The sequence below is a fragment of the Seriola dumerili genome, unplaced genomic scaffold, assembly GCF_002260705.1.
Source record: "Seriola dumerili isolate Sdu_G_001 unplaced genomic scaffold, Sdu_1.0 BDQW01000088.1, whole genome shotgun sequence".
NCBI lineage: Eukaryota > Metazoa > Chordata > Actinopteri > Carangiformes > Carangidae > Seriola > Seriola dumerili.
Genome location: NW_019174343.1, coordinates 14,359,663 through 14,381,665, shown reverse-complemented (window position 1 = coordinate 14,381,665; position 22,003 = coordinate 14,359,663). Strand labels below are relative to the sequence as shown.

At 41.1% G+C, this 22,003-nt stretch overlaps 2 protein-coding genes across 2 annotated transcripts in view; both read right to left on the bottom strand.

The window, feature by feature from the left end:
* Positions 1 to 851: 851 nt before the first annotated feature.
* Positions 852 to 4,754, bottom strand: LOC111221968 (class E basic helix-loop-helix protein 40-like). The gene is made up of 5 exons (XM_022745574.1): positions 4,335 to 4,754; positions 4,127 to 4,190; positions 3,762 to 3,869; positions 3,214 to 3,337; positions 852 to 2,973 (listed from the first exon to the last, which is right to left on the bottom strand). The coding sequence occupies exons 1-5, from the start codon at positions 4,403 to 4,405 to the stop codon at positions 2,057 to 2,059; spliced, it is 1,284 nt and encodes a 427-aa protein (XP_022601295.1). The 5' UTR covers positions 4,406 to 4,754; the 3' UTR covers positions 852 to 2,056.
* Positions 4,755 to 7,410: 2,656 nt separating this feature from the next.
* The window catches only part of LOC111221798 (inositol 1,4,5-trisphosphate receptor type 1-like), a 68,424-nt gene continuing 53,831 nt past the window's right edge, over positions 7,411 to 22,003 (bottom strand). Inside the window, exons 52-60 of the mRNA XM_022745366.1 lie at positions 20,104 to 20,279; positions 17,964 to 18,128; positions 17,191 to 17,380; positions 16,975 to 17,067; positions 14,851 to 14,990; positions 13,699 to 13,864; positions 10,453 to 10,613; positions 9,534 to 9,695; positions 7,411 to 8,871 (exon numbers count right to left, since the gene is read on the bottom strand). Of these exons, the coding sequence (XP_022601087.1) occupies positions 8,785 to 8,871; positions 9,534 to 9,695; positions 10,453 to 10,613; positions 13,699 to 13,864; positions 14,851 to 14,990; positions 16,975 to 17,067; positions 17,191 to 17,380; positions 17,964 to 18,128; positions 20,104 to 20,279 (1,340 nt within the window). The 3' untranslated portion in view covers positions 7,411 to 8,784. The remainder of the gene's footprint in view (positions 8,872 to 9,533; positions 9,696 to 10,452; positions 10,614 to 13,698; positions 13,865 to 14,850; positions 14,991 to 16,974; positions 17,068 to 17,190; positions 17,381 to 17,963; positions 18,129 to 20,103; positions 20,280 to 22,003) is intronic.

The window sequence follows — 22,003 nt, the reverse complement described above, 5'->3', positions numbered from 1 at the left end:
GCCTCCTGGACCCAACAACTGAGAAATCTTAAAGGAAGGGATCATTTAACTATAAAAGATTGTTAAATTGGCTGAAATAATGGATAAGCAACACTTCTAAAATCAGCTTGCTAATGGTATCTCATGACCACAGCTACAACAAGAGACTGTTTAGATGGGACTCATGCCATTTAAGGTGCAGGCCATGGCCTGAGTCTGTACAAACAAACCAAATATGGAATACAACTATACTCCGACAGCTCAGAAATGATAACGGAAACATTAATAGTATGTGGTTGAAGAGTTTATGATGTTGAGCATTGACACTGGATACTCTGGGCTGCTGTAGAAAGGCAAATGTGTTGCAGCATGAGATGAAACTATGATTATAAACGCTATGATGTAGCTGAAAAATGGGATTGCTCAACACAGGTTTCGGTGATGAGTAGTATTTATTATGATTTATGCATCTACGTTTTTGATGTACTTCTGCAGAATGCAGAGTATAGTGCCAAGAGTGTAAATACTGAGAGAGATATCACAAGTAAATAAATGCATGTTATATTGAGTCATACGGCCAGTAAAAGCATGGGGAATGTTTCCTTGTCATGCAGATGGATCCTGATTATTGCCTCAGGACATTAACAGAAACTGTTTACATTCATGCATGTTTACTTGTTTTAGTGGGCACAGACGGTTACCCAGCAGGAGATCTGGGCTACAGCGCTGTCATTACATAAGTGTTCCCTGTGACATGAATGTTTTGTTGCTGTAAAAGAACTAAATCTGGACAAATTGAATTTCATTACTAGATGTTTTCACACACTCTCCCTTCTCTTTCACACACATACAGTCAAAGCAAATTTCCACGGGAAAAAAATACTTTATTAATACACTTATATAATGTATATCAACATTTATAGACAAAATATGTACATCAAACATCTTTCATGTAGGTCCCAAAATATAAAATCTCAAGTACCTCTTTCTATAGAAAACTAGTCTTCTGGTAAAACTTTTACATTCACTTCTCTCCTCATCGCTCCTTTGACTCCAGTATTCATACGCAGTACAGAGAATGAACATCTGAGATTTATCAGCTTTTCACAAGTAAAAGGCAACAGCAAGAACAAACACCAGGTTTGACTTGAGCAGAAACAGATGTTGAGTATGCAGACCAGGTCCAGCACAGTGCTACAGTATGTACACAGTTTCTGAGTACACAACATACATTTGTCCACACTCTTCCCTCTTTCTATCTCTCCAGATGGACAGAGTGCGAGAACAGGTATCAAAAATAGAAATGTACAAGAAGTCTATGAACAATAATTACAGAAACTCCATCTCATCTGTCTGTTAGTCAATGAAAAACAAGACTTCTCATTCAGTGTGGTCATGTGGTGGCCCATTCCTTCATCCGCGCTTTGGGTGTATCCTTACTCTTGTCTGTACACACCTAAGGGAACCCTTGTATTATTATGATGTCGGTCATCATAGTGTCTGGTTCAAAGGGCATTTTCAGTGATGATAATGGTGACCTACAGGACATAGGCGACAAACTTTGGGTGAAATATTACCACTAAACATTTGGTGCAATGATTTCTAGAGTACAAAGATGGCATGTCTCTATCGCAACAGCTACAAGTGAGATGCATCAGTGTCATCGGCGTTTATACTTTAACAGCAGCATCTAGAACATTACTTTCTTTACATTCAACCAAGTGTGTGTGTGTGTGTGTGTGTGTGTGTGTGTGTGTGTGTGTGTGTGTGTGTGTTTGTGTTTGTATGCAGGGCAGGTCCAGTTCATATGATACATTTGCGCTGAGTAATATGACTGAGCATTGAACATTCAACCAGAGCTTTGCATCATCCAAGTGTGGATGGATGCCGCCCCCCCCCTCCCCCTCCCTCTATCTGTCCTTGATCATTTCTACAAGTCCTCTGATTTGCTGTTTGACCTCCAGGCTGCGGGGCAGAGGAGAGGAATGAGGATGGTTTATGGAACGGCTCAGTTTTCTACTGTCTCTGCTCCTAGGTACTAGAACAGGATCATCTCTTCATCTGTTCATCTCATCTCTCAGTCTTTGGTTTCCAGGTTGAGGGGTGGTACCTGCTTTAGTGCCTGAAGGAGGGCAGGGGAGTCCATGGGGGTCTGAGATATGGCTGGGGCTGGGGAGCCTCCCCTGGGAGACAACACTAGCTGAGGTGGAGGCGGTCTTTCACTGGACATGGTGGGTGCGGAGCCTCCAACGCCAGAGTAGAGCATGGGCACGGCTCCGGGGTACCAGCATTTCTCCAGCATTGGCAGGTAGGCTGCAGCAGAGGGTGGAATGAGGTAGAAAGGCATGCAGAGGGGATGTGGAGGAGGTGGATGGTTGGGGGATACGCTCATGTAACTACCATAACCGCTAGAGGACGACGAAGTTGACGACTCTCCACCTGACAGCAGCTCATCTTCAGACGACTCCACCCGGGGTCGTTTGTGGCGCGGCTCATCATCCTCCTGCTTGATGCTGGAGCTCTGCCGCTCTCCCAGCGCTCGCTTCAGCTGGCTCTCCTGGCCGTAATAATCTGGGCGCCCCTGTGGTGCCCCTGATTCATTCTTCTCCAGCTCTCCCCCGTAGCCGCTGTCTGTATCCGTATCACTGCCACTCTGCTCACTACTCGGCGGAGCGTACGCCCGCTGGATGACAGGCACACAGTTCCTCCCATAGCCCTCGCTGGGTTTAGGGGGTAAGCTGGTGTGCATCTCCTTGTGAGGTTGGTGGTAGGTAGGGATTTTTTCCTCGTGTCGGGGGCTGAGAGGGGTGCGGGGTCGGACTGGATTTTGCAGCACCTCCGCAGCTAACTTGTGAAGGTGATTGATCACATGGGACGGCGTGAAGTCTCCTTCAGTCTCATGACTGGCTAGATACTGAAGAATCTCCTTGGCACACATGTGGAAGCCAGAACGGAACATCTCCTCTGACTTCTCCTGGCTGACAGGAGGCTGCTCTATAAACACAGCAAGAAACCACACAGTCAGAAATTCTGAAATTTGATATAGATGAGAGATTTTGCTGATTTTTAGTCTCTTTTCCAACAGCTGTAGCTATGTTTTGAGTTTCTTATTTGCCTGCAACTCTGCATGTTCCCATCATTGCATATTCATCTTGATAATTTACATTCTGTCCGACAAGAACATCTTGTTCTACATGTGTATTTGTGTGTGTGTCTAAGTGATCCGCAGCTCACCAATTTCAATGCCATTCTGCAGAGCGAGGATCTTCTGCTGCTGTTGCTCCAGAAGAGAGGTGAGGGCTTTCACATGCTTGAGCGTCAGCTCTAAAACCACAGCCTTCTCCAGATGGCCCAGAGTCTGTAAGAGACACACACACAGTCAGCACATCCTCACCTCTTACATAACGCATAGGAAATAAGCGCTCCGACCCACTTATACATGATCTCAAATATGATCATGATCACTAAAACAACAGCCAACATAAATAATGATTAGGATAGGATTATTATGATAAAAGATAATATTCATTTCATAAATAATATCCACTCTGGTCTATTAATTTTATCATAACTAAATTTAATTTTGGATTGGATTGAACTCAGTTTTTAAAATCTCCACTTGAAGCGATGAAACATGACACATCCTTCAAAGAGAGCTGTCATTCACTGACTGCTGACGCACTCAGCTCAGAGGATGTAATACCACTGATCAGCCACTCGATGGTGCATGCCACTCAATTCACTGAATCCCATTATCCCTCCAAGCTACAGCATGAACTTACCGTGAGTTTCAGGTGCTCTGGTAATAAATCTTTCAACTGCGCGATGCACTCGTTTATCCGGTCACGCCTTTTCTTCTCAATAAGTCTGTGAGGCAGCTTGTAGGTTTCCTGCAAGAATAAACAGCATTGTAAGGTAAATTCAGCTGATCATGGCAGCACACAGATCTTTATGATCAGAGGCAGTCACTGATAGGGAGCTCTCCAGGAGTTATGTCACAGCAGAAATTAGGTCAGCCATTTATGGAACTACAGGACTACTACCAGCCTAATTCTTCCCTTCTAGTTCACACCATTTAATAAGAGCTCTATGGTTAAACTGTAATTTTACAAGTTGGCAATAAACATAAAAAATAATAATAACAAACCTTGCTGTCCTCTCCTCTCTTCATTCCCCGCCTGGGTTTATAAACATACATCGGGAAATCCATCCTAAATGAACATAAAGAGATAAGAACAATGAGATATCAGGTGATGGTTCGGTGAAGTGTATGAGACAGAATAAATAATACAGACCAGTGGCCTGAGACAAAGGCTTCAGAGTCTACTGAGCACATTTTTCAAAGTGTAACTTACCCCTGCACGTCTGACAGATCAGCCTGGTGTTTGGACAGAGGAGGTGGCTGCGCGCTTGGAATTCGTTCCATTCTTTTTTTACTCCAGTTACGCAGTCAAAGTCGAGGTACTTTTCCAATGCAGTCACAAAAAAACACGCATTTATTTAAACGTGCTGAAAAAAAATTGTTGCGGTTTGTGAGATGCACCAAAATGCTTTACAAAAAAAAGCTCAAAATTTTAACAGATTTTCATAATTCAACACGAGGCTAATTCATGTAAAGGTTTTTTTTTTTAGGTTTGAGAATTGTTTCAAGTTAGTCCTTGCGATTTCCACGCCGTGGTCCCGCCGCTGAAGGAAGGCAACCCTCTTGGTGGCGTGTTGGGAAAGTGGGGGAGGACAGAGCGACGAGTTAAATAAACCCTCTGACTCTCCGCTCAGCCTGACCTACCTCCGTCACATGAGGCTCACGTGTTAAACGGCGCTGTATCCTCGGCGGAGGGACGGCCCACTTTCTGCCGATAAGAAGCCTCAGTGGGCGGACAGCGGCGGACGTCAGAGCAAAGGGAGGCGCGTGTCGGATCCCGTGTACCACCATGCTGAAGTGTATGGAAACAAGGCTGCGCGCGCCACTGCGCGGGGAACGTACTGGCAGCGAACCAGCGCAGGCCTGGGGCACGAGAGGCAAATGGGTAAGGTAGCCTCCCTACTGCTAATAAAAAAAAGGAAAAAAAAAGAAGTAAAACAACACAATTAAAAGACTTTAGTAGCCAGAGGCATACATGACACCCTTCAGGATTAAAAACAGAAAACCATCAAGTGCAGTGAAGTGACTTTTAACTGAGTGCTTTATGAGTGTTATGTGGAGGCAGGAAGGTTTTAGAAACATTATGAGCTCTACTCAGTGAACAACGTTTTTCAACCGCTTTTATATTCATAGTTTTATATTCAATGTGCCGTCAAACGTGCAAAAATGTGTAGTGTTAAATGCTTTTACATCCATTAATTATGTTTGATTTTATTGCCACAGAACAAAATAATACATACTAATAATAATGATAATAATATTAATGATAACATTATTAATTATAATAACGATAACGATGACAATAACAACAACAATAATAATGATAATACTGTTAATAATAATGATAAACAACGTATACTATTACACTGTTGTACAGAACATGTCTGCAGAATGCAGGTGGGCTCTAGTATAAACAGTGCGGTGGCGGGAGAACCACGTGCACCTGTGCATGGCTGAGTGTGTGGAGTCCGTGCTTGTTGTCATGAGGCGGTACCGGCTGTCACGTTGAGCTCCTCATGGCCTCGGGAGCCTGCTGAGCGCACAGGGCACATCCAGCACATCCAGCTCATCCAGCACACGGCGGCTGCACCTGTCTGCTGCAGGCTGAGCACAGATCACAGTAGACTTTTTTTTTTTTTTTTTTTTTTTTTAAATGCTGATTTTCGTGAATTACATTTCTTACTGCAAATGTAATTGTGTGCAAAGACAGGTTTGTTGAAATCTACATTGCAATCATCACGATTCCTCTAATATTTAGGCTCTAATAATCAGGCTATCCTAAAAATGTTGTTTGTTGAAGTCAGTCTGGATTAATGACCCTATTATGAAGCTCAGGTTTGTGAAGCTGTAAGCAATTATATATATCACAGTAGGAATTATGATGTGATTGGAGAAAAGTTGTAACATTCCCCCCCAGCTATTTTTTTTATTTTATTTAACCATGTCCCTCAGGACTTTGCCTGGAAACTAAAATCCCCAGTCACATGAACTAATAGTGAAAATCTTTCTAGGATAAATCTTTTGATTTTAAAGTCATCTCTTCAAGGTAGGAACTAAAAAAATGTTTTTTGTTTGTATGTAGTCCTACTCACAATTCAGTTTGATATGCACTTTACATAAATTTGTCAACTTGTACAAAATAAATGATAATATCATATTGTATTTAAAGGCTGATTTTGATATGTTCTCTCCCCTAACAGGAGTGTGTTCATTTGGATCATCAGTCCATCTCATCTGACAAAAACGAGGAGAGTAGCAGTTGTTGCAGTTGTTTTCAGATTCTCAGGTGACATTAACACTGTGGCACAACCTGATTTAACAGATTTTTCACCAGAAAAGTCATCTCTTTCACGCTAACAAGTGAGGGTCTTCATTCTTACTGAAAGCTTGAAAGGGCTCACATCCTATGAACACGTGAATGACTTTAGCCAAAAGCTATTTAATTTACTACACTCTGAAATTCCTAGAGTGTAGCAAATCACATAGAAATGAGATGGGCTACAGACAGTAATTACAGGATGACCATAGGGCAGGTCACCTTGATTAGCTGTAATTAAATAACCACAACAACTATGGAAAGTCCCTTGAACATAATCTGAGGAAATGTAAAACAATTAAGAGTTGAATTAGATTTTTTAGAAAATCCTGACAAACGTGCCATTGTCTTATTCAATTGTAGATTTTTTCACATTCTTGGAGAAGATTGGGGAAAACACCTTTTGCCATTTCTTGTTTTAGGCACAAGACAAAAATGTATCTTGTATCTTGTTGGACAAAATGTTTGGGTAACTGAATAATGTTAAAGTGTATGCTGTTAAAAACTGCATATTGTATTTACAACCCACTGACAAATGGGAAGATGTTGTCAAAAGTATTACAGTAGGCAAAAACATTTCAAGTGATCAAATATTCTTTGGGTGCAAAATGTATGTTTGTTGGGTCGAGTTATACAATTTAAAAATTCTGTAAATGGTCCATCTGTGCAACTGAAAAAGTGCAACCTCTGTATGTACGCAACATGTTAACATATTTCCTCATACAGCAGGCTTATATAAGATTAGTGCACTTCCTCATGTTTAGAAGACCGTTGATAAGATTTCAGACTTCAGCTACCAGCAATTTAACAAATGTACTTCTTTGCATGTCACTTCATTCATCTGCCTGCAGCACTTCAGAGGAATGGCTCCGCTCCGGCTTCCAACAAATAAACAGTTACACAGATAACATGACACACACTAAGGTATCAAAATGAACTCCACGGCAATGACTTGGTCTCACATGCTCTGGTCCTACTCTTGACTTCCATCAGGATGCAGATACTGTGTAACACCCGCCATCAGATTGTTTTACACACTTGTTTATTTAAATAGACTCCAAGAATGGAATGTACAATTCAGACACAAACCATCTGTTAGTATAAAAGTTCAGTTTGGTTGAGCAGCACTCCAACTGACATCTTTTAGTTCGTCTTTTTTTTTTTTCCCCTCACACACACTCAGACACTCAAACAGTCATTCTGTTGTGGATGTTTTACAAAGTGACAAACCAAAACATAACAATCATTTGTGTGCTACAGAAAACATCAGTGCTTCAGGACTAAATGAATTAAAGGAAGATTAAATAATTAAGTGCACAGAAGTAAAATAAATCTAATTTACTGTTGCTTCCAAAATCCTTTAAAAATTCTAATGTGATGCCATATAATTCCAATAATTAAGCACAACAAGGAAGTGGCTTTGGAGTGAAGCAGTCACATGATTCGTTCCTTCTCTCCAGGAGGTTCATACAAAGCATTATATTCTTTCTCTTGACAACAAGCTTCAATGTGCCCTCAAAAGGCTTTTTTTTAAATCTAAAGTGTCCTGTAACAAGTACAACCTTCATGTGAGATTATAAAGGATTATGAAAGTGGCAATAAATTCTTGCCCTTGTGATAAAAAAATAACAAACATACTCTGTATGGGATTCCTATCAGCATTTTTGAAGCAGCAGAAAATATGGTGAAGTCTTCAGGACTGTTTTAGAGTTGTTTGTCTCTGTATTTTAAATATATAATTTTATAAATTTCAAATATAAAAGCAAACACCAGTTCCCAAAAATAGTTCACTCTTATTTAGACATTGCATATTATAATCTATTCCTATTGCTGTCAGACAAAAAGCAAAAAATATTAAATAATATGTTGTAGAGTTCAAACAAAACTTCAAATCCACATGTGACCTGAGTTTGCTGGTGCAACACTGAGGATTTAAACCTCAATACAAGGCCACTTGAGAGGAGTACTCACTCAGGAACAATGGCTGAACTTTGGCATGCTGACAGTGTGGTACAATGCAGAAGGCATTCAGGGTAGTAAAGCTGAAGTCAGTGTTTTCATCTCCTAAGCCTTACAGGACTGGCTTCTCAGGTCCCGAGGCACTTGGTGCACACTGCACCCACACAGACACATCCGCACTCGAGACCATGAGTAACATACTCAGATAACTTTCACTTCACAGACACGTTATGTCGTAGAAACACTTATTGTAGGAGTCTCTGCCGAAGTATACAGTCAGATATCGACCTAAATACATACTGGAGGAGGACACGTTTTGACATTCTCCTTGTCTAACGTGGTACACTGTCAGGAGTGCAGGCACTAGTGAAACGGGCCCCAGGAACCCTCAGGCAGGCTGCTGGGGATTGATGTTCATGTGAGGGGGATGCCCTAGGAGACCGATTCGTTGCTTCTGCTTCCTCTGCTCTGTCATCTGTGGGGAAACAAAGAGAAGAGTTGAAAGTTAACATTGCCTATCAGCTATCACCTCTGTAATCTGGCTTGGGTTCCTATGACCATGCTTTGTTTAAGGCTGTTCTGCTGCGGTAATATAGTGATAAATACTGTGCTAATAAGGAAGAAGACATGGATGTAACTAATGCAGGATTTAAAACACACAATAACTAACGTGTAAAACCACACATTGTGGTTTTACAGTGGTTATGCTGCCCCCCCCCCCCATGTGTGCTCATTTTTGACTCTAGTTACAGTGCCCGTGTAGTATGGCACGCATTGTGCATGAACAATCTCATCCAAAAGTACAGCAAGAACAGCAAAAACTGAAAAATATACAAATTGCGCTATTAGCTTCGGCTGTCTGAGTCACTGGTTCCATTATGGTGATGGTACAACTGTAAGCAACCAGTTCCCAGCATCTCTTCCCATGTTATTGTTCATTATAACTTGGCGCTCTTGGGTAAATAGTGGTGTGTGGGTGGTCAATGGTGTCCCAGTGGCTGCACATTAAGAAACAGTCTCAGAAAACCTACTGTATCCTGTTAAAACGGAGGCAAAAGAAAAAAAAGGAAAAAAAAGAAATCAAGGGTGATGTGCTACAAAGTGAGGGAGTGCATGATTTACTGTCACACGATATACCTGCTCCTTGAGCTCAGTCAGCTGTCCAGACAGGTTGGCCACCAGCCTCATGGTCGACTCCAGCTTCTCCTGCAGGTTCCTGATTTCATTCTGCTCACCCTCTGCATCGCTGCTCACCAGTGACATGGCACGCATCCGTGGAAACCAGTCCAGGTTGTGCTCCTGTGGTCACCCAAGAATATCAGCCACTGACTGTTTTTCTTTTCTTTGCAAGTTGTGAAATAAATTTACTAGGAGATAATAAAGCTGAAGTTTATATAAAAAGTAGTGATAATTATAACAGGAAGACATAATTGTTTGTCAGTCAAGTGCTTAAATGTGAACTCCAAATGACACTGGTCTGTAATTCAGAGGAACAAGCTTGCGTGGCATTATTGCTGCAGACCGATCACACACGATCGCTGACTTCCTGTTTATCTACACCCATCTGTTTGTGTCATTAAGTGCATGACTGGTGTGTCTGTCAGTTGAGATTAGAAAAGAGGAACAGATTACTGTACTAAGGTGTATGCAACTGGCCAGTACAAGTTTTCACGTCTGACTCAGGCTCAACCTGATGAACTCTTGTGTGATTATAGTTAACGTACCAAAACGTGATAAAAGAGGAGACGCCCATCACACTAATCTGTCAGTCAGGATTGAGTAAATGTCAGCAGCCAAGGGATACACTCATTCCAAAGGCTGGCTTTGAAATGATGAATGCACAAGGGCGGGACATGTAAGTCATCAAGCAGTGAAACTCATGGAGTAAGACAAACACGTCTGCAGAAAAACACATCTTTTCCCTATTATTCCTTATATGCGGCAGCTCAGTGATCTCATGCAGCATGTGGATTACCATAACCTCCGAGACGGTCTGATTGTACATTTACCCATTTACAATGTGTGTTTTAAGGGTGTGAATATGCTTTTTGTTTACCTTGATCATCTCAGCCACGTAGCTCTCGGGGCCTGTGTACTCGGTGGAATCTTTGACTTTTACCAGCACAATAAAGAACAGGTAGTGCCACATGTTGTGCTCCTCTTTGATGTGCTCCTCAAAAGTGACCGTCTTGTTGTCAAATTTGTCCCGCTCCAGGCCTGTACAGGAGTGATCACACTCATTATTCATGGTTAAAACGTACACTATGTTTAAAGGGGAGAAGAAAAAAAAAGAAACAAAAAAAAAAAAAGGTTTTTATTTGGCAAGTTTCTGTTTCACAGCACACTTTCCGATGAGGGTTTCTGAAACAAACTGAAACCTCACATTAGGTAAGGGAACATGCCACTTTGTGTGAATATATGAATGAAAAAGCGGCAACATAATTAGAAAATAGATAAGTACAAAGTTAGATAAGCTTTATTTACTAAGGAAGTCTCACTGAGGTAAAGATCTCTCTTGCAAGAAAGACTTGAGAAAAAGATCAGAACAAAACCGGTCAGGTACACTCAAAGGAATGAGTGTCTCTAGCTTCAGTTTGTGCTGCAGTTTATTCTGCTAATAAGATTCACAGCACTGGAAACTTTTATAGCTAACCTGATCTTAACAAGATAAATTGCATTCTTACAGTCAAAATAAATAAATAAATAAAAAGTAAAAACCAGGAATATTCAAGACAACAACATACAGTATATATGACATAAAACAACATGGCAGCTATATAAACAAAATAGAGGAAAAAATCGACAGAAAACTAGATAATAGACAATATTGGCAACAAATCGCAGAATACAGTTGCTTCTGTGCAAATATAAAGCAGGGTTCTTACGATGAGTACATCCGCACTAAATTATAGGTTCAAACTCTAGAAAATTGAGCATCACCCATGACAGGCTGTCAGATGAGCGGAGCTAGTGTTGTGTCCTTGAAAGAGATGAAACAGCATATTTTTTTGTTTTGCATTGCACTGCAGACAGCAATGAAAAGACGGGAACACCAGGGATGCATTAAATGTGGGCTTTTTTTTTTTCCCCCGGTTGGATTTGACAAGTAAAATACATGCTGAATGTCGGCTGTCTGCTGTAGTTCAAGAACTAGAGCAGCATTTGCTTTAGACCTTAAAAGTGAGCCCTACATTAATATTCAATCATGGAAAAATAACTGTCATAATAAAATATTTTTGATGGTAATTCTCTCAAGAAGATTAAGTTTATGACTCACAACTTATACCACTCCTGTGAAACAGACTACAGTCAATTTTATTCACATATAATTCTGTTGGTTTATAAAATCATCCACCTTGTGATGTGGATGGAAACAACAAACAGAGTCCCTCAATATGACATTTCAATTTTCACTCTTTGTTCTTTGCATTTCTGTCTCTAAGAAACACCATTAGTTTCGTTTCAAACACCACTTTGGCCGTTGAGAATAAATATGCCTGTCAGTCTTCTCCTTTAAACTGAGTGAGTAACTGGTTGTTTTTACAAGTGCTTACAACACATATTTGATTGTATATAAATGGTAAAAGGAGCTCCCAGCTGCACAAGAACGTAACTGATGCAGAAATGGAGGACAGAAAAGACCCAAGGATAAAACCCTCTGCGGCTCACTCACTATTCAGACCCATGTTACAGGACACCAACAGTATGAAAATTACACCAACTAATAAATTCTCATCAATGTTTAGTAAAGGATGACATGTTTACTATCATCCTTTTTCCCCCCTTAATACTCAAGAAGAGAGAACATTAGTCATTTAAAGACACTCTGTAAATAAGCTCTTTCTTCATTTTTTCTGTAGAAGGTGGAGGACGCAATTTATATGTGGGATTGAGCCTGATTCATTGAACAAAAATAAATTCAGCTACAGGTAAAACTCTCCTGTGCAGGAAGCTCATGACGTAAATCAGTCACTGGCTACAGACCCCAAAGATCTAAAAACTAATGCAAGACTGTGAGAAAGATCGATGGCTCATAAAACCAAGCTAGAGGATGGAGAGCCACTTAAGCCTGTGGAGATCGGCTCCTAATCTCTGCATCTCCTGTTCCCTCGTGGTCCTTCTGGAAACCATAGAGACGGCAGCTCCCCCTGTGGCCTGGCCTTATTTAATATGAGTGAGTCAGAGCTGATGGCTGGCTGGGTGACATAATACTGTTCTCATTCCATATGCTTACCACTTGTCCTGACTGCCTGACCCAAGTTACGCACGCACACGCTCACATACAGCATGTACTGTGGGGCTCACATTCATTGCACATTCAGATGCAGATGTGCGCACACACACACACACACACACACACACACACACACACACACACACACACACACACACACACACACACACACACACACACACACACTGTGCATTTGCACCCACCCTCAGCAGCATGTACTTATCTTGGCACTCATATAATGTACATATAAGGAAATGCAGATGATGCTAGACCGAGGGACAAAGTTTGGGTAATCAGTGAAGTTGCACAAAACATATGGTATGAAAATTAAGTGTGTGCGTGTGAGGAGTGAGTGGGAGAAAATGTCTGTGCGTGTGAGACAGACATGAATTATGGAGGCGAGCGGCGCAGTGGCAGGAAGCCCTCATGACTCAGCCTTCTTTGGAACGACAGCAAAGTGAGAGAGGGGGAGGAAGAGGAGAGGGGGGGGTGCAACAAACTACATACACCTTCACTGAAACTCACTTACCAGAAACCACAAACACCAGAAATCAGATGTTCCTGAGAGGGGAATTTGGGAATGAATCAAGCGGCATTCGAAGGATTGTGGAATAGTACCAATGACGCAAAGTCTTTGACACACAGTCCTTCCAGCAATACAGCACGGGCTGGCAGTGTGAACCAATTATTAGAGAAGTCCTCATGTCACCAGAAAGTTACAGGTTTGATTCTCACGATAGTATCCTTAGGAAAATATTTCAGCACAAGCTACTGACATTTAGCTGAGAAAGCTGTGCCATATAAAAGATAAATCTATAACGAACACAGATTTGCACAGTACTAGGTCCCAGAGCTCTGTCGCTTATTTTGTCGGAGCAACAGTTGGATAAAAAAAAAAAAAAATTGCCACTGCTCACATTGAAGCAACTGGATCCTACAAATGTTTTCCATTTCTCTTTGATAGATGACTTAATACTAGACTGTTTTTTTTTTTATTTCTCTTGATCGACTGAGTAACTGGACAGAAAACCAATTGTTTAAACACTACTTTACAACAAGCAGTCTCACCACATATGAAGCAGGTTGTCTTCAGCACTTCTTCTTTCTTCTGTTTTTCACTCCTCAGGTCGGCGAAGGTGTCGATGATAACACCAAAGATGAGGTTGAGGACAATGATGATGACCATGAAGAAGAACAGCAAGTCGTATATAACTCTGGCTGCAAACAGCGGCTCCTGTGTAAGGAACAGAGACCAGGGTTTAAATGTATAGTAGGGTCAACCTGAACCAACCTTTACAGTTCAACCTCTGCCTATTTAGAGGTAGGGACTAGAAACTTACAAGATCACAGTGATTATTAACTTTAATGTGACAACAGAATGCTGAGAAGATTTCATATCACGGGGGACGGATGGGAGATCGTTCTATTTAAATGTATGACCCAAAGGGCAGCTGTGTACATAAACATGTGCTGGGGATGAAACGAGGTTAACCTTGGTCATCATGGATGTGAATGGAAACACAAGACCACAGGTGTAACCTGCCAGATGCTACAGTAACAGAGACGCCAGAAAGCCGGTCGACCCATTGCAGCCTGTTTCAAAAGCTACTATGAGTTTACAACAGAAGAGAAATGTTTATTTTGCATTACTGGCCAATGGCTCCGAAATGGACTTCTGTGCCTTATACGATTTAATTTACTTATTTTCCATTTTTAGTTAATCCTCTTCAGAAGTAACGGAGTGAGCCTGAAGGGAATTACCCTGCAGTGGTCACCAGCCAAATGCAGTCACACAATCACACACACACTTATTTAGGACAAGCTTGTTCTAATGCCACTGTGCCATTCATGCAATTATATGGTTCTATTTTGTTCCAGTAATTTAAGAGAGACTTAGGAGAGACTAAGCAAGACTTTTTTCCCCAACTTGTACTGTGTTGTGAGTATCTGAGGCAGACATTCACATCCTCTTTTGACATCATTAGTGGTTGAGCCTGAATTCAGTGGAAATCTATTTTGAGGTTTAATTCTCAAACAAGGCGGAGGCGATGCAGCTGTAAGGAAAGATTGTGAAACCTCCATGCTTTGGAAATAAAAACAAGTTCAGTGCATGATGGGCTCATAGCCAGCTCACATGACCCACGCTGCAGCTGTTGGTGCTACACCCTCTTTGCTCACACACGCACACACACACACGCACACACACACAATTACACATACCTCTTTGGAGGGTTTGCGGAGAACATCCCCAACACCCCCTCCACTCCTCAGGCCATGACTTAGCACCGTGACAATACACATAAGTAAAGAGTCACACGTCCGCTCCATGTCGCTGTCCTCCTCACCGTCATCGCCAAAATCTGAGGAAGCACAAAGGAAAGCTTTAATCTAATAATGTATTTGGCACAAGGAGGCTAAGAACCCATAAAAAAAAATACAGTTTATTCATCACTGGCAGGCGGGCATTTGTTTGCAGACCCTCAAAAGCGCAGTATATTTACCTCACTGCAGCATCAGAGAGTGTCATTTACATTTGAATTTAAGAGAGGAACCTGGTATAGCTGGCTAATCAGGACCACTAGGACCTACATTTTTTAGTTTATGAAACATCAAAAGTAACAAAGCTGCGGTTCGTAAGTGTTGAAGCCAGAGAGATTCCAACACCAACAATAGGCTGATACATCCATTTTCATTAGAAACAGTAGAGCAATTGTTCTGTATCATAATATATGGTCAAAATCAGATTCGGTTTTAATAGACCCATTTTCTTTGCTGTGTCCATCTGAGACATGATATCAGTTCTATTAGACTAATACTTAAAATTTTTCTTTCGAATTAGACTGAACATGTGCATTTCACATTTATACAGGCACATGCTTCTGCCATTATGAAGGTCCAGTGAGATACAGGGGCAGAAATGGAGATGGTATGAGTGTAACACTGTTACTTTTACTCAGATAATAAGGTGGATTAATGGACTGCATATATAACATAGTGTGACACTTAAATAATTAAAATAATAATAAATAATAATAATAATTAAATAATTCCACAGATATTAATATTATGCTCGACTTTCATAAGATACTCGTCGTGACATTTTAGATGCATTTGAGATGTAGTATTACTCACATTCAGTATTTACTCAAATGTCTTAAGATAACAAACAATACAAGTAGAATTTTAATCAATATTACCTAGTTTTTAAATATTTTCCTTGATTATCAAAAACTATTAGTAATCTATGTAAGAGTAGGATTTGATAGCCTTGTAGTCACATATAAATGTAAGGTTTCGTTTGCTATTTGGTCAGAAATATCCTTGGCTTAGCTGCAGAACCTGATATCTGTTGATATCTGTTGTTTACATGTTTTGGTTCACAGTGTGAATGTAGTTAGTCAAAGTAAAAATGTTTTTGTTTAGCTGGAATGTGACAGCAGCTTTGCTTAAACTTCTTCTGAGCCAGACAGGGAAAACAAACATTAACAATTCTGAATGGTTTATCCAGTGTGATAAAGTTTATAGGTCATGGTACAATAGTTAATACTATTCACAGTGGAATGATGAACAGGAGAGAAGACTGTATCCTTATGGCTCCATACAGTATGCTACCAGCTCCATACGCTGTGTCACCAGAGTGTACTGAGGCATTCTTGAGTATGACATCTCTAAATCTGAGAATAAAGATAACGTAGGCTGACACCACCACACATCCTGACTGACAGAAAAGTTCCCAACATTTAACCCTTTTAGGGACATTCACATGTTGAAGACACTTGAGGGTCAATGAGGTCACATGAGAGTTATTCTGGTCAAATGTCAGATGACACATAGTCAAAGGAAGTCAAGTTTGAATAAGTGTGACTGCACAACACAAGGAGACTGCTTTATCTCGGAAAAACATCCTAGAGTTTTTCTTTCACTTGTTTTGGTTCACCAAGGCCGAGAATGATTTCCCAATAGCTTTTACAATAAACGATAGTGATTTCTGACCACTTACTGGATTGTCATTTGTATTTAAACAAGACAGCAGTTGAATCATAACAAGCACTGCCCTTTTCTGCGTTAAATGACTTGCAACAACTCCAGGAGCCCAGGAACATGAAGTCAAACCTCGGCCTCAAAAAATCAGTTCATTTGCAAATACATTAAACATCCATAGTACACTCTTTAGCCGTCACATCAAAGTCAGCTTAGGTAGCATTGGATTCACCAACCTCCACAAATTCAAATCTCTGCAGTCTAGTTGTAACTGCTAACTAAAACTAACCACATTATAAATTGATTGAAATATTTAGCTACAGACTACAGATTAATTAAATAAAGTGTTGTGGTATACATTACCTTCCTGCGGGGTCCCTGTGGTACAGTTCTCATCAATCCCTCCTCGACACATTCCTTCAGACAGAAACTCGCTGGCCAGACTGGCTCCATTTTCTAGAGAGTAAGAAGGTTCATACGTTTGCTGGTCTTTTCTTAAATGAAGCACCTATAATCTATTGAATAATCTGTAATCTTTTTTCTTTGTAAACATTATAAATAAACTGAGCGCCTCCTCACTCATGGTTGTGTTGGGAATCCGATCAACCTCCAGGATGAAGTCGTCCTTGAAGAAGATGTAGCCAACAATGGAAAACAGGTAGACTAAGATGAGAGCCAGCACCGCTGTGAGCACGATGGAGCGTCCGTTACGTGTCACACTCTTGATTACGTTCAGCAAGGTTTCTTCTCTGTACACCAGGTCGAACAGCTACGGAGAGGCAATACACACATTGCAAGGATGCACAGTTAAGGCAAGACCAAAGGCTCAATATGTGGCAATGTAAGCATTCATTTAGGTTACAGACTGTCATCTCTTACATATAGTATTAGCTGTATTTTGAATGTGAAGTTTTCTCAATTTTCAGTATCTTGTTATTCAAGCTACTAAATAAAAAATATGTTGTGCTGCCTCTGCAGAGGAGCTGATTGGACCTGTGTGAATGGAAAACATCCCCCAAACACTGGCAAATTAAGTCTGACATGTAAAAAAGCAGACCTGAGGCACCGGCAGACAGCACTTAACACAACAACAACAGCAACAACAGCAACACCATTACAGCACCAAATAAGGCAACTTCTGGCTGGTTAGCAGGATATGTCCTTGAATGCACCATGACGGAAAGCCAAGGCTACATTCAGTATTTTACACATGGTTTTACTCAAAACCTGCTGCCTTCATATTTCTTAATGGTATCACCTGCCAGTCTTCGTCCCTACTCAGAGGGTTCGTGTGTGTGTGGCTGTGTGCAAAGGTGTTGTGTGTATGCACATCATGTGCAGGTTTCTCTCACCAACAGACTGTAGAAGAAGACGTGGACAAACACCCCCAGAGAGCAGATGATGAGGTAGAGGAGGTGGTAAAGGAACTCAAAGTCCATCACCATGGCTTTGTAGCCTCTTGTGAAGGTTCCTCGGTTCCCCACAAAACTTATCAGGAAGATGATTTTATTACACACCTGGAAGATAAAGTCAATCTCTTTTTAATAATCACAGCCAAGGATAATCAGCCATTAATCATTTTAATGTTGAAAATTCAACAAGAGGGCTTTAGGGGCAGAAACTAAAAGTGACAGCAGCATGGCGGAGGTGGATTTTAAGATAAATGAGGACACATTCATTGCATGTACATGCTCCTCAGTAACCTGGTTATTGTCTGCTTCCTGCAGCAGCTCCATTCCTTAAACGTCATGTAAACGAGAAACCAGGGTAAGGGATTAACAGAAACCCGGTTAGATACCTGCAGGAGAAACCTGACTTCTCGGTCATGTACACGCTTAACCGAGTTTCTAAATGGGGTCTTTTTTATAAGAGTGTGTGTAATTGATAAAGACATCAGACAGGGTAAGTATCACTGTGACAGCAGCAGGGAGGCATGAAAGCAAAGGTCGTCAGCAGTGCATCCTTCCATTCAGAATGACAAAATATGAAGTCTGACTAAGAATGAAAGTGACAAAAAAATAAGTCACTTTTTAGATGATCAGTATTTCTAGTTTATTTAGGGTTATTTGAAAAGCTCACACACCTTTAAAGGAAAAAAAAAAACAAAACATCACACTTGGTTCAAAAATGTCAAAAACACATTCTGGGAGATATCTGACCTCTGGCCAGCTGCATGTAAACTAGATTTCGGAGTATCCCGGTTACTGCAGTCCATGGTAACGTGTTCTCTGATTTCCTGCCTTAACCTGATTTCTCTCACTAACCTGGTTTTTTTTGTGTACATGTGAACGTAGCAACTGAGGGGAGAGGAGAGATGATAGCGGTGTGTGCAAGACTTTATTTTGTGTGTGTGTGTGTGTGTGTGTTTAAGAGCACATCTTGTGTCGTACTCTCTAGGGTCCAGTGACGCACTTCACACCCCATAACACAGCAAGGCGCTGGCAGGGAGAACTGTAAGGGCATGGGGGGGGGGGTTTCACCACAGGCAGACAGGGCATCGGCCTGCCAAGTGGGCATGAGTGTGAGTAAGAGTTGAAAGAAGAACTGGAACTAACGTGGTAGAGATTTCTCAGTATGTGAAAGTACATATAATAGATCGTGTGAATGATAAAATAGGTGTGGTGTGTTTTTAGCCTTTTTCTGGGGAAAATCACAAAGAAACTGCACTCACACACACACACACACACACACACACACACACACACACACACACACACACACACACACACACACACACAAGAAGAACAAGAAAGGTTTAAAGGGTTGGTTCACCCCAAAAAATTAATAATTAAAAAAATAAAAAAAACATTTCTTCCATTAATGAGATCCAGCCACGCAGATAGTTTTGATTTAATTTGTCCATATATGTCTCTGAGATTTCTGGCTTCACCAGATACAACGTAAGTAAGTGAAATATCTGAGGTGCTCATACACAGTCAGCAGTTCTCGAAGTATTTCATGAAAACTGTCTATACAGTAACTAAAAGTCTGTAGATTATCCAGAGTAACAGAAAATAGTGTTTCTGGGAAAACACTTTGCTGTTGAATTTTTTCAATCCTGTTTCATGGATGCTTTGAATATCACAACCAAACTTCTCAGGCTCCAACTTACAATTATTTTCAGTGTCAAATTAATCTGTACATTTTCTCAATCAATTGTTTTGACCATGAAATGTCATAGAAACATAGAAATAAGAGGCCTAATCTGACATCTTCAAACTGCTTGTTGCGTCCAACCAAGAGACCAAAACCCATAAAAAAGAGAAAAGCACCATATACTTGCATTTTAGAAGCTTGAACAAGAGCTTTCTCTGGATCAATAAATAAATTAATTGACTAATTGTCTTCCCTCCATTATATTGGGGTGGATATACAAATTTTGGAGAAGGATTTCTCAAAATCTGGGCAATTAAAACCAAAACATAACTGCGTGACTTGATACCACCACTAGTAATTTGGGTGAACTGACACTTAAAAAGGGAGACAACTCACATTGAAGGCACCCAGAAGGAAGAGGGTGGGCTCCAGGCCAACAGAGAAGATGAGACGGAGGATGGTGACAATGACCAGGGCGCGGATTCCCAGCGGTTGGGGCATAATGATAACGATGACCAGTGTCGCCAAGACTCCCATCCACAGCAGTGCAGACAGGTGGGGATCCAGCATACCTGCGGGAGATAAATACACAAACACACACGAGGAGACCAGTTGCATGAATGCACAGCCAAGCTTTGAAGGATAATACTGCTTAAACTGACAACCTGGTTACATGGTGAATTTGCCATATTCATGTGGAACATGAAGACATTATGTTAAGGGGATGACGGTGCAGTTTGCAGCTTAAACCAGGCCTTGTCCGGATCAACAGATTTTTAACTGGCTCCCACTGACTTCTGCCTCTCAGGCAGGCCTCGAGCGTTCATTAGTGAGACTTTGAACTCAAAGAGAGCCAGTTACATAACACTCAAAAGTATAAAGTATATGACATACTTTTTTTAAGTGTGTGTGTGCACACTAAGCTTTAGTGAGAGCCTACCTGATGCTTCCCTTGATCCTGGGGCAAATCCAGGATTAGCATCCTAGTCATGGGTTTCATGTGGCAATGTGTCACTCAGGCTAAAACCCTTGACCAGGTTTGACCAGGCTAGAAAACAAGGCCACACCCAACCTGCTGTTTGTGTAACTCATCCCAGCTTTTAAAAACATAAGACTAATGTGTGTGTGTGTGTGTGTGTGCAGTCTACGAGCACTGGACACTGATCAATTTCAGAAAACATCCAAAAGGAAAAAAGAAAAGCTGATGAATGTGTTGCTGTTAGAAAGGTAGGGAAAAAATCAAGAGAACACAGATATGGTGAAAGAGAAAGAAAAAGGAAAATAGGGCATAACTGCAAGGATAAAAAAAATGCTGTGGTGGTTGAGAAAGCAGAAGGGGAGTACTGCGGGTAAGGCAGCCCCCGCCTCCCCTGCTTCCTTTCCTCCCACCTAGCTTCTCTCTGTCTCCTTCCCTTCTTCTAGTTTTCTCTCCCTCCCAATCCCTGTGGAGATCACATGACAGGTGCCACTTACATAACAGCCATCTCTAAAAATACCTCAGCTGAAAGATTCATGAGGAACGAGCAGGGAGCAACACACAGCTCTAGTGATGTGGCAGACTGAAAGAGCGGTGCTTACGTGCTCTCACATACTCTGTGCCTCCCACAGACTTCAGTTTTGTGTGCGGGCAGACGACTGTGCGCAAAAAAACACAATATAACATCAACAGTGGAGACGGCTGCAAGCATGCACTGTCTGCGTGTGAGCATGTGGTACGAATGTGCGGTGTTAACCAAAGCTATTCATCAAAAGGCAGTCAGTCATGCATGCAGACAGAACACACTGACCTAGATCTCCTGCTCTTATAACCCTCATTCAAAAGCCCCAAGCAAAGAAGGGAGGACAGCAGGGAGAGAGCAAGCACAAGTGTGTGTGTGTGTTGTGTGTATGTGTGTGTGTGTGTGTGTGTGTGTGTGAGAGAGAGTAACAGAGACAAGGCAGGGGCCCAAAGCCATAAAAGTGCCTGCCTTTAAACAGGCCAAAGGTATGCTGCAGACTCACGTGATGATGTCTTACACACAAACCAAGTTCCAGAAAAGAGTGGAACATTCAGTCCTTACTCATTCTGTGCACTCATTTTCTTTTGTACAATAAACAATGCCAGGCAAAAGGGAATTTTAGTTTTGTTTAAAAAAAAAAAAAAAAAAAAAAAAAAAAAAGAGATCATATTGTTATATCTTCTGCTGTGGTAGCACTCACTACATCTTTTAGGAATTCAAAACAAAGTTAACAAAACATTGCTTTGCTTTGTTTTCTTACTCTGCATAATTCACACTTCCACCAGATAATTTGACAA